This window comes from Nicotiana attenuata, chromosome 4, assembly GCF_001879085.1.
Source record: "Nicotiana attenuata strain UT chromosome 4, NIATTr2, whole genome shotgun sequence".
Taxonomy (NCBI): domain Eukaryota; kingdom Viridiplantae; phylum Streptophyta; class Magnoliopsida; order Solanales; family Solanaceae; genus Nicotiana; species Nicotiana attenuata.
In genome coordinates, this window is record NC_031992.1 from 11,012,806 (window position 1) to 11,024,747 (window position 11,942).

General features: G+C 36.2%; 1 protein-coding gene across 1 annotated transcript; it reads left to right on the top strand.

The window, feature by feature from the left end:
• LOC109224989 (bZIP transcription factor TRAB1) lies at positions 8,493–11,942 on the top strand. The gene is made up of 5 exons (XM_019389577.1): positions 8,493–8,589; positions 9,193–10,380; positions 11,187–11,258; positions 11,335–11,364; positions 11,606–11,942. Exons 2-5 carry the CDS (start codon positions 9,235–9,237, stop codon positions 11,678–11,680), a joined length of 1,323 nt encoding a protein of 440 aa, XP_019245122.1. The 5' UTR covers positions 8,493–8,589; positions 9,193–9,234; the 3' UTR covers positions 11,681–11,942.

The following is an 11,942-nucleotide window of genomic DNA, read 5'->3' on the forward strand; positions in this document are numbered from 1 at the left end:
ATGAATTCTATCTTAGTTTGTTTTCCCATAGCCATGAGTAGCTAAATCCTTTGTCTAAGGCTTTGATGGAACCTATTGGGGGATGAACATCTTGTTTATGTGAATACAAATTGCTAGTTTCAATCTCTATTTGTTCAACTTGTGCTTGTTGTAGTTAATTGACAGGATCCTCAATTAGTGCCTATTTAGTGTGCATAACTTGGAAAAGAGTGCATATTTAGGTTATTGTTGAACAACACCACTCCCAAAGTATAAGAGGAATCTATAATTGCGGGTATAAAGGCGGGATTAGGGATAACGAAGCCTTAGGTGTAATTTAAAGTGAAGTGTGCGAAATAAAATAAGCTAGTGTATCTCGGGAGAGTGCAATTAGTATATTACTGTGATTACTCGGGAGAGATTTACGGTAAGATGAGCGTTCATGATTGATAGAGATGTGTTGGTAAATTTGTATGAGCATAAACAGAAAGGATTCCTTCAGTAGGGGAAATCATTGCCTTAGCTTCTTCTCATCATTGTTTACAACCTTAGCATTTTAATTTACAGCTGTTTAATTTACTTGCAATCGTAGTTAGTAAAGCAACCTTCAACTGTAATTCAAACATCTGGGAAATTGGTTCTGAAGAGTTTAGTGGGTCTAAAGATAGTAATTGATAGGCTAACTCTCTGTGGATTCGACCCTAGACGTAATACTCGGGTTATATTTGCAACGTCTGCATTATCCTTTTTATAAGGCATAGTTGGGCGTGATCACTTATCATGTCAAATGTAGATATATAACTGCCATTTTGTCTCTTCATGACAATGTCACAGAAGTAAACTGAACTTTTGGGACTGTGTATAAAAGTGACCACAAACGTATAATATGCTTCTTCTTTCCCACGCACTTGGGAAATTAATGAAAACGATTGATGGACTTAGAAAACAGTTGCTTAGTTTTCTTAGAGAAATAATGACCAAGTGACACGTGTAAGTATGCTATCCTCAATTATTCTTAAGAAATGGACTTAGTGCTATAAATTAATAACATGGCATAAGGAAATCCACAAAAGGGATATAGGTAAAGTTTTGTCCTTTCCTAGAAATTGTCGATACTTCATTGATTGTATGGTTAGATCATTAATGTCCATCAAGCTTTTCTCTCTTAATTTTCTTCTTCTTCGTTTACCCTTTACAGTCAAGAGACGACGATAACAACATACACACTATAATTCCATCAAGTAGAATTTGTGGGGATAGGATGTACGCAGACCTTACCCCTACCTTTATAAAGATAATAAGGTTATTTTCAATAAACCCTCGGCTCCTTTTCAAGCCTGGAGAATGGCCACAAAAAAACAAAGAGAATTAAAAGAATAAGGACATGAGTTCCAATTATAGAGACTTCAAATATTGAAATTTGATGTTGATGCTAGTACAATCTTCATCAGTTTATATATTGTTCATTTTCAGTTGAAGTAAATGTTTGTTCCCTTATCTCTTCATAATAATGTTTGAGTTAAAGTTTAGCTCAATTAAAAAATACGTCTAACTGCCCTAATTCTACGTCTTTATATGTGTCTCCTTCTAATTGGAGAATCAAGCTAATTATTGGATGCATTGCCTATTACGATGTACCAGATGGCAAATATCACATATATATTTATTGGTCGGAGTGTTCCTCTGCCTATTTTATAGAGTTGTCTTTATTTGGAAATATATTTGTGATACAAATAATTCTTGATGTAATTGTCATATAAAATTAAAGCTTCGTCATATATGTAGTCTAGGTATTGAGGTGCCAAAAGAAATCAAAATGTTTGGATCTTCCTGTATGTTTTTACATTATATTGGTAGATGTGCGTGTCTATTTAACATGCTGATAGTATTAGTATTAATCTCGTATTTTCTTATCCGTTGATTGTTTTTACTGTATGTGATTTCTTTTGCGTTGGTTATTTTATTATCTTACCTTGTTGTTATTACTGCTTGTTGTTTCTGTTTTTTTTTAATCTTTTCTTGAGCCGAAGATCTATCGAAAATAACATTTCTACCTTCACACGGTAAAGCTAAAGTCTGCGTACACACTACTCTCTCCAGACCTCCCTTTGTAAGATTATACCGGGTTTGTTGTTGTTGTTCGTCGTTTTGATTGTCAATTGTGTATTCAAATATCTTTTAAATATACTTTATTAAAAACCATCATCTCTAATAGCATATTTACTCAAACTAATTGAATCAACAACATAGAGATTTGATGGTGTGCCATCCATATTCTCAAAGTGCACTCTTTGTAGGTATTTTTGGTTGTGCTCCCCCTTCACTTATCTTTTTTCATTTTAAGATCATTTACTTTTTCAGTTTCTTAAAGATTAATTATATACATATATACTAATTCAAGAAAGTGAATACAGGTTCTGAGTATCTGACCATATATAGATTACTCAAATTAAAGTAAAGGTGCCGTCTAGAGAGTGTCATGTCAGTATCTTGGTGTGATTGATTATAAATAATGCATCATTAACATTAATGGGAAACCACATCTAAGAGATTGACAAGGAAAAAACATTTTTTCAGATAAGTTCTAGTTTAGGTAATGCTTATGTAAGCCTCAAATGCTTGACTTTAAGTTTAACAAAAATAGATACAACTGATTAAGCTTAATTTGAGAGTCCAAAACCTCAATGTGGTCTTTTTGGACTCAAAAGACTGAAATAAGTGGGGAAAAAAATTAGTGATCAAATTATATAAAACGCCTTAATAAATCACGCTTTTCATCTTCAAATACATGTCCCCTTCCCTTCCCCCACGATCAAACAGAAAGCTCCCCCCCCCCCCCCCCAATTAACGACCCAAAAACACACGAGTGGACCCCACCCGCCCCACAAAAAGTAAAGAGTGTTGGTCCCACATCCTAGCTAAGGCCTTCTCTCGTTGTGGTTGTTCGTTTCAGACTAAAATCTTCAATTCTTCGACTTTCCAAAAAACATAAATCGAGGTATTCCGATTTAGTTTTTGTCGAAACTCGTATAAAAAATGCATATTATTTGTTTTAAATGTGTTCTATGTTGTTTTGTATTTTTTTATTTTTTGCGATTAAACTGGTACGTTATTTTTATTCGGACTTAGATATTAGTGTGCTAAAAAGATATGTAAAAATTGAGAAATCATTATTATTTGTTAAGAAAAGTTAATAAGTTGCTTCTTACTGTTGTATATGTATTTTCGTAAATGTTTTGTGATTAAATGTATTTGTTATTTTTATCTGGTTTATATTATTTATTTGCTTAAAGACTAGTAATATAGTGCCCTTTTAGGGTAGTAAAATGTAGTGCCTTTTAGCGTAGTATCCCTGTAGTTTAAGTATCTCTTATACTCAAAAATACGTCAAAATAATTGATAGATCAAACGCAAACACTGTCCAATTATAGCCAATGATCATAAGAAAATAACATGAGAAAAGAATAATATTTTTCGGATATCTTGGTGCTACTGGGCCGCAAATATCGAGCCTGGAACCCATATGTGAATATTTAATAATTAAATATTGTATAATTATAAAAATTAATTATTTAATTTACAAACAAACATATAAAATTGTAAAACTAACTTGTAAAATAATTATACTAATACATACAAGAATTCAGGATCTCTTGGTGCTACTGGGCCTCAAATATCAAGGCTGCAACACATATGTGAATACTTAATAATTAAATATTGTATAATTATAAACATTTTGCATATTTAGTTTACAAATAAACATATCAAATTATAAAACTAACATGTAATTAATGTTATTTAATTTATAGTAGACGACATGGAGGTGCCGCCTATGCATCCCGGACCTTCCAGTGATGAGCTACTGTCATTACAGGGCGATTATAGGTCCGCCCACATATGGGAGGGAGAGTTACTGGCCCAGACTCTCCGCATCAGGAGAGTGGACGACATGTGGGACTTTCTGAAGGGAAAAGTTCTCCATCCCCGTGTAGTCAGACGCCTATAGGATACAGGCTTCTACAGGATTTTGGAGATCGGGCGGCTGCAGCTCGATTTGTCTTTGATCACGGCCCTGATAGAGCGGCGGCGACTAAAGACGCACACATTTCACTTGCCCATTGGCGAGGCCACCATCACACTGCAGGACGTGGAGGTTATATATGGGCTGCCCGTTGATGGACACCCCGTTGCTCTGCCGCAGTCCATGAGAGAGATGACAGGTGCGCAGTACCTGGACATGCTGCAGCAGTTCACTGGTTTTCGGCCACAGGATGAGAATGCAGTTGACGACTATTCGAGACTATTTGGAGATATTGCATCCTGACATCGATGGCGATACACCGGATCTGCATACCGGAATACGAGGTTGCTGCTACTCCTTATGTTTAGAGGGGTCTTGTTCCCGAACACTTCGGGGAACCTAGTCAGCTTGAGATTTCTTCATCATCTTGAGCGGCTAGATGATTTACCCCAGTTCAGCTGGGGTGCTGCTGTTCTCGCCTACTTGTACAGCCAGATGTGCCGGGCGAGCATTGGCACCCAGCGTGACGTTGCTGAATTTTTGCCGCTACTACAGGTGACAACATATTCGAATACTCTATTCATTATAACATACCTAGTAAAAATATATCTTATATTTTACTCAACTTTTTATGTTAGCTTTGGGCCTGGGAGTGGTTCCTGCAGTTGCAGCCACCTCTACCACCATTAGCTCCGGATGTACCACCTCCGTTTCTCCCTCTAGCTAGGAAGTGGGTTCTCCGGCGAGGATATACGCGTGAGTACGAGGCTCGGCATAATCTCCCCTTGTGCATTGATATCTTGGATTTGCTGGAGGGCGCACAGGTAAATGTATAGCTAAGTTTACTTAGCATAGCTTCACATGTGTTGCGTATACTCATGTTTTCTGTACATTTCCAACATTTTTTTCAAAATGGATTCCCGGTATTCATTCGGAGTCCTCAAAAAATCACTCAAAGTTTCATCATCCTCGATGTTAAACTCAGCGTAACAAGCAACCCCATGCGGATTGACAGAATACGGATATCTTTCGGTTACTTTAAGGTTCACCGAACGTTTGCTCACACTCATTACACACAAGGATACCAGTCTATCGTACTCCATTGTAGGTGGCAACTTAACATGACTCTGTGGAGATAAACTATAGCTTACTGAGTTATTCGCTACCACACCTCACCCCCCAATATAATGAAACCCTTACTTTTCGCTCTTCAGACATTATGACAAAATGCTTGAGAATTTAACAAAAAGAAAAATTTAACAGGAATTGAGAAAATTTTGAATAGATTTTTGCAAAATCCTTAACGCCTTTAAATAAGGCAATGCCCAATCCGGGGGGGGGGGGGTCGAATTTTTTGAGGTATAGCGCTCATTTAAAGGGCGTTATACCCATTTGAATTATTGTTATGTCAGTTCAGCGCAGAAGAGTTATTGATGGCCCCACAAAATATGTATAGCGTTTTTCTAAACGCGTTTTATATAAAACGCCCTTTTAAAAGACGCTTTACCTTAACGTCCAAAGCGGACGTTAAGGTAAAGCGTACTTTAAAAGGGCGTTTGATATAGTTTGGTCACTAATTTTTTTTTCCCCACTTATTTCGGTCTTTTGAGTCCAAGACCACGTTTAGGTTTTGGACTCCTTAATTTAATCTGGTCTTGTACTTTTAACATAAACCCTTAAAATCATGTCTGTTTGGTAAGGAAAATCAGAAAATGTCTTCTTGTCTGGGTGAGTAGACACTTTTAGAAGACCCATATTGTGCTATCATTAATTGAGTTTGTTCTTTGCTTAATTAGGTTACCCATTTTTGGACATCTGCCCATGAATATTCTTTTACTATAACGAGTGTTTTATGTCATTATACGGCCTTGCACTTTAAATTGAAAGTTTGCAAAGGCTAACACATGTCTATGTGTCTTGAACTTCACATGTCGTACTTAAGAAGAGATAGGTTTAGAGAAAAGTCCAAATGATTATATTGATTGAGTTTATCATGTCTAAAAAACAGTTGTCTTAACTTGGAAATAGGTGTGTGCAGATATGATTAAAAGGTAGAATTCAAACTCGTTATAATACCTTATATAATATACCTTCCAAAATAACCATGGAAAAGAAAAGAGTTATTATCGGGTTAATATACCTTATATAATGCTACCTACTTTTTGTAATTTAAAATTTGGTAACATAACTGTTATGCTAATCCAGCTTAATGACACTTTTAACATGATATAATATTATTCGATTGGAGTCAAATTTGCACGATTTTTCTCCACTTAAAAGTTAAAACACTGATTAAGCATTGGATGTGCAATAATTTAAGTCGTCCATAATCTGATTTCCAAAAAGGTAGTTAGCACTGTTGCAGTTAGCATTTATATCTGATGTAATTAAGCACCTAAAGTAACATGGAAATCGTCTAGGATACAAATCAGAGAGTTCCAATTTCCATCACAATTGGTATGTAAAATATTACCGTTCAATATAATTTTAACGATTCCAAAATGTTACTCATCGCCCAATTGAGTTTTTAACTGACTTAATTATGTAAAATTTGTTACACTATGAATAAATAAAAACAAATTTATCCATATATATTCCATCCATAAACATTCTATATAAATTATATATATGTACATAATGAAAATAACTTTTTTTATTGACTTCCTCAAAACTAGGAACATAGCCATCTATAGTAAGAATTACCATATTGAGAAAGAAGGCAAACAGCTACATTAATTTGTTTCGTACCTTTTATAGTGAAACAACAATAAGCTGTAAGTAACAAATAATATAGGAGTAAATAAGTTTGGTCAGAAACATCACAATACTCTTTCCTCCATGACAATATTATGCGGAGATTATAATGAAGAGATTGTAATGCAATGACTAATATGTTACTTATCTGTATTGCTGTAAATTAAATAATAATCTTTCTGAAAACAGAAACAGAAAGTTAGTAGAAATTAAATTCCGAAAACAGTAAACTTCTTCAAAATAAATTCTGGAAAAACGTTATAGGAACAAATCGAGCCCACTGAATAAACAGTGTGTCCTTAAAGAAATTATTCCCTCAAGTACCCGAGGTTTTGGAATATATCCTCCCAGGATAGAACGATTTAACTCACCAGTGTATCGGTACCTAAAATTCTGGTGATCGGCGAACCACTCGATGGTCGTAAAACACACTGGAATATTTTGTGCAGAAGAAGAAGAAGAAGAAGAAGAAGAAGAAGAAGAAGAAGAAGAAGAAGAAGAAGATTCAGAAAATTTCGTATGTAAATATTCTGGGATTTTAAGGTCTATTTATAGCCAACTTGGTGATGTTTCTGAAGAGGTTTGCAACCTTTCAGAATAGTCATGACTGTTGGAACAGGTGTGATCCTCTGAAGAGGTTCGCAACCTTTCAGAACAGTCATGGCTGTTGGAACAGGTGTGACCCTCTGAAGAGGTTTGCAACTTTTCAGAATAGTCATGGCTGTTGGAACAGGTGTGACACTGTTTCAGAATAGCCATGGCTGTTGGAAATTTTTGCGGGAAATTTAAAACGAATTTAAATTAATCCGGGAAAGAAAAACGGGCTAGACCGGACCGGGTCGCGGGTCATCCCTCCATTTCTTTTCCCACCATTTTCCATTCACACCTCTTTTGTTATTATTTATTAAATAACAAACCCAACAAATATTCACCGAGCTATTTTGTTATCTTTTCTGGTTTCAGTTTAAGTTATTCTGGTCTTTTATCCAGAAATAAAATGCCAATCTAACTATAAAATAATTAATTATATACTGAAATTATTTTCCTAATTGTGATAATTAAACCACCCGTAAATGTTCAATTATTGTTTAAGAAAAAAAAGACAACCCGGTGCATTAAGCTCTCGCTATGCACGGGGTCAAGGGAAGGGGGGCTACTGTATGCAATCTTACCATGCATTTCTACAAGAGGTTGTTTTCACGATTCGAACCCGTGACCTCTTGGTCACAAGACAACAACTTTACCAGTTACGTCAAGGCTTTCCATCAATTATTCTCGAAGAAACTAGGTAATAAAAGCACTTAAACTTCAAACAAGATCTCAACCACAATAGCCAGTAAGAAAGTGCCAAATTTAATGAAATCCATAAAGTCGCTTCCCTATTATAGTATTAACCAACCCATAAACACCAATTCCCTACACACCAGGGAAATGGTCAATAGTGCAACACTTTAGAGCGTGCGTCCCTTTATGCCGCGTCCCTATCCCATCGCACCTATCTGACAAAAACCAAATAAACTCATCTCAACCGTTTATTTCCTTCTACGTGGACGGTTTCTGATCAACCCAACTTTCTTTCCATTATTGGCCCAAAGTCACACCAACCATCTGCTACTCATCACTAATTGGCCCAAGTTTTATACCTTCGGGCCCCACAAAACCATTAATTATTATCCGAACTATAATATTTTGGGTTACCGGCCTTTGCTTTATTAAAAAGTCCTAGTGAGACACTTGGCACTTTCAAGAACCACTCGCAGCCAAAGAAGAAAGAAACGTCTAGTAATCTACAAGTTTAGAAAGAAAAAAAATATATATCCAGAAAAACAGAAAAGGTAAACATGAAAACAAACTATTTCTTGTTTTCCCATTTCAAAAAATTCTCAAAAAAAAGAAGAAAAGTTTTATTCTTTCTTGTTATTATCAGCTACAATTAATATGGTGCTTCCTTAAATATTTTCTATTTATGAATAAGTAGTCAATGATTAGCTTTCTTGGTTTCTTACCTTCAAAGTTTTCAGCTTTGTGATTTTTGACTTGAGCTTTGTACATTTGAAGTGAATACTTATGTAGGTTAGAAAAAAAGTTTATGCTTTTATTGAATTGGTTGGTGTGGAGTTTGTACTTTGTATTCTGGGGTTATTGGTGTGAACTGAAAGTGCAGTCAACTAAGTGGAAATGAAGTGAATTTCAAGTAGAATTCTGTTTTTAATGATTTTTCTGGTAAGGGGTTGGTGAAGTTTAGGTTCAGTTTATTTTCATATCTATTTCCAGGTATATTTGCTTTCAATTTTATTATACACTAGTGTGAAACTGTGTGTATGTAGAAATATGTACATTTATGTGAGGGGTTAAACAGCATGTTAGTGAAAAGGCTTAGAGGGAAGTGAAATAACGTGTTGATCTGACTATTATTTTTTGTGATTCTTGAATAGCAGAGTGATTTTTGAAGTTGGATTGGAGACTATTATTTTTAGTAAATGGGGAGTAATTTTAATTTCAAGAACTTTGGAAATGAGCCACCTGGGGAGGGTGGAAGTGGTGTTGGTGGGAAACAGCCCGGGAACTTTCAGTTGCCGCGGCAGCCATCTATCTATTCGTTAACGTTCGATGAGTTTTTGAGCACGACGGGAGGGAGTGGAAAGGATTTTGGTTCAATGAATATGGATGAGTTGCTAAAGAATATATGGAATGCTGAGGAAAGTCAAACAATGGGAGGGTCTGGAATTAATGGGCAAGAAGTTGGTAGTGTTCAAGGTGGGAATTTACAGAGACAAGGCTCTTTGACTTTACCTAGGACACTGAGTCATAAGACTGTTGATGAAGTTTGGAGGGATATGTCAAAGGAGTATGGTGGTGGAAAAGATGGAAATAGTGTTGGGGTGCCAGCAAATATGCCTCAGAGGCAACAGACTTTAGGGGAGATTACACTTGAGGAGTTCTTAGTTAGAGCTGGAGTTGTGAGAGAAGATGCACAGTTAGCTGCGAAATCGAATAATGTTGGAGGAATCTTTGCTGATTTGTCCTATGCTGGAAATAATACAGGGCTTGGATTTGGATATCAACAAGCTAATAGGAACACAGGTGAAACTGGTATTCAGGCTGCTAATTTGCCACTGAATGTGAATGGGGTTAGATCGACACAACAACAGCTAAGGGCGCAGCAACTGCAACAACAACAACAACAACAACCACAACCACAGCAACAACAGCCACAGCAGCAACCACTTTTCCCTAAGCAGCCTGCTTTGGCATATGCTGCCCCTATGGCTATACCAAATAATGGTCAGTTGGGCAGTCCTGGAATGAGGGCAGGGATGGTTGGTATTTCTGATCCGGCGATCAATTCTAATTTCATCCAAGGCGCTGCTCTAACGGGTGGAGGAATGGGTATGGTTGGTTTAGGAGCCGGAGGTGTTACTGTTGCAACAGCATCTCCAGCTGTTTCATCAGATGGACTTGGGAAGAGCAGTGGAGATACGCCTTCTGTATCTCCACTTCCCTATGTCTTTAATGGTGGTATAAGAGGCCGAAAATACAGTACTGTGGAGAAGGTTGTTGAAAGGAGGCAGAGGAGAATGATAAAAAATAGAGAGTCAGCTGCTAGATCAAGAGCTAGAAAACAGGTAATATTCTGAATCTTACACATAGACTATACCTTTGATGTCTCTGCAATCTGCATCCATTTCTATTACTAGCTATGTGTATACCAGAAAACAATACATCTGTCCTTATGTGTATAATCTTAATATATACGATTTCAGTAGATTTCTCTTCCTGTAAAATCGTAAATTTTTATCTTGACATCTTCAAGATTGTGACTTGAATAGGTCTGTTAGTATGTCGGGAAACACTTATTGATATATTCTTTCTTAGAAATAGCTGTGTGCTCTAGTTGAGGAGAGAAACACCATCCCTTGCGTTATTCAGAAAACTTAATCATATACTTCCATCGATCTTCTTTAACTTCCTTAGTTAAGTCCTTATGAACTTTGCTTAACCTGTTTCTCCAACCACATGCTAATATCATTATATGGGGCATTTAACTAAATCCATTTGATGATTAATGATCTGCTTTATTATACTTGGAGGTGCATCTTTTAGCTCTAAAAAAGATTGGATGTCGTATACAGCAGAGTGGTAATGTATTGGCATCTAATGTGACAAGATTTGAAAGGTTTAAACATTCGGTTTAATATAATGTAATGCAACTTGTCCTAAACAAAGCAACCAAAATTTGTACGACTAACACTGTTATAAGTTGTAACCTTTAAATAGCTGTGCTTTTGTCTTCCTAAATGTAAACCAGGCGAAAAACTAGCACATCAAATTCCTTAAATTTCAAAGGATGCACACGCACTTAACAATGCCTCATTTTAATCTGATCTACACTCTTGTGGTCACTGACTATAACTTTTTAAACTCTCTCCAGGCCTACACTATGGAGCTAGAAGCTGAAGTCGCAAAACTAAAAGAAGAAAACGAAGAACTTCAAAAGAAACAGGTGATCTTATATGAAATCACATTGCAACTTTTGTCTGTCTCAGTGGTTCACCACTAACTAGATTTTAATGTTGCAGGAAGAAATGTTGGAAATGCAGAAGAATCAGGTACATAAAGTTCTGCTTCCTCTTTCAAGTCAAACCCCTCGTGCTTTTTTCTTGTCTACGCGATTTTGCTTTAAGAAACATAGTCGGTTAATTCAGCACACTCTGATCAAAATTGTCCAAATTTTATCTATAGAAGCACACAGCTATTCTACCTCTTTGATCGCGTTATTTTCTTCTCGAATTGAGTTAGCTTAGCCATTTTGGATCTAACAACTGAAGTAATTGCATTTTTGTGACACAGGTTATGGAAATGATAAACCTTCAAAGGGGAGCTAAAAGGCGATGCTTAAGACGGACACAGACTGGTCCATGGTAAAAAGGGGGTTCAGAGAACTTATAGTAGGTGTCTTGTACATAAAGGGAATATGTGTCCACTGTAGCTCAGAAGAGAAGAGTTGTCTTTTTGCTGTAGCTTTTTCATTCTGTTAATTTCTAAATTCTCCCTTGTTGGGCATCATATGCATAAATTAGAGCCAGGATGTAGAAATACTTAGTTGATAGCAGATACACATGAAAATACATCTATATATTATTAACATATCCTCTTGGAATCAAGCGTACTATTTTGACAGGCTGAA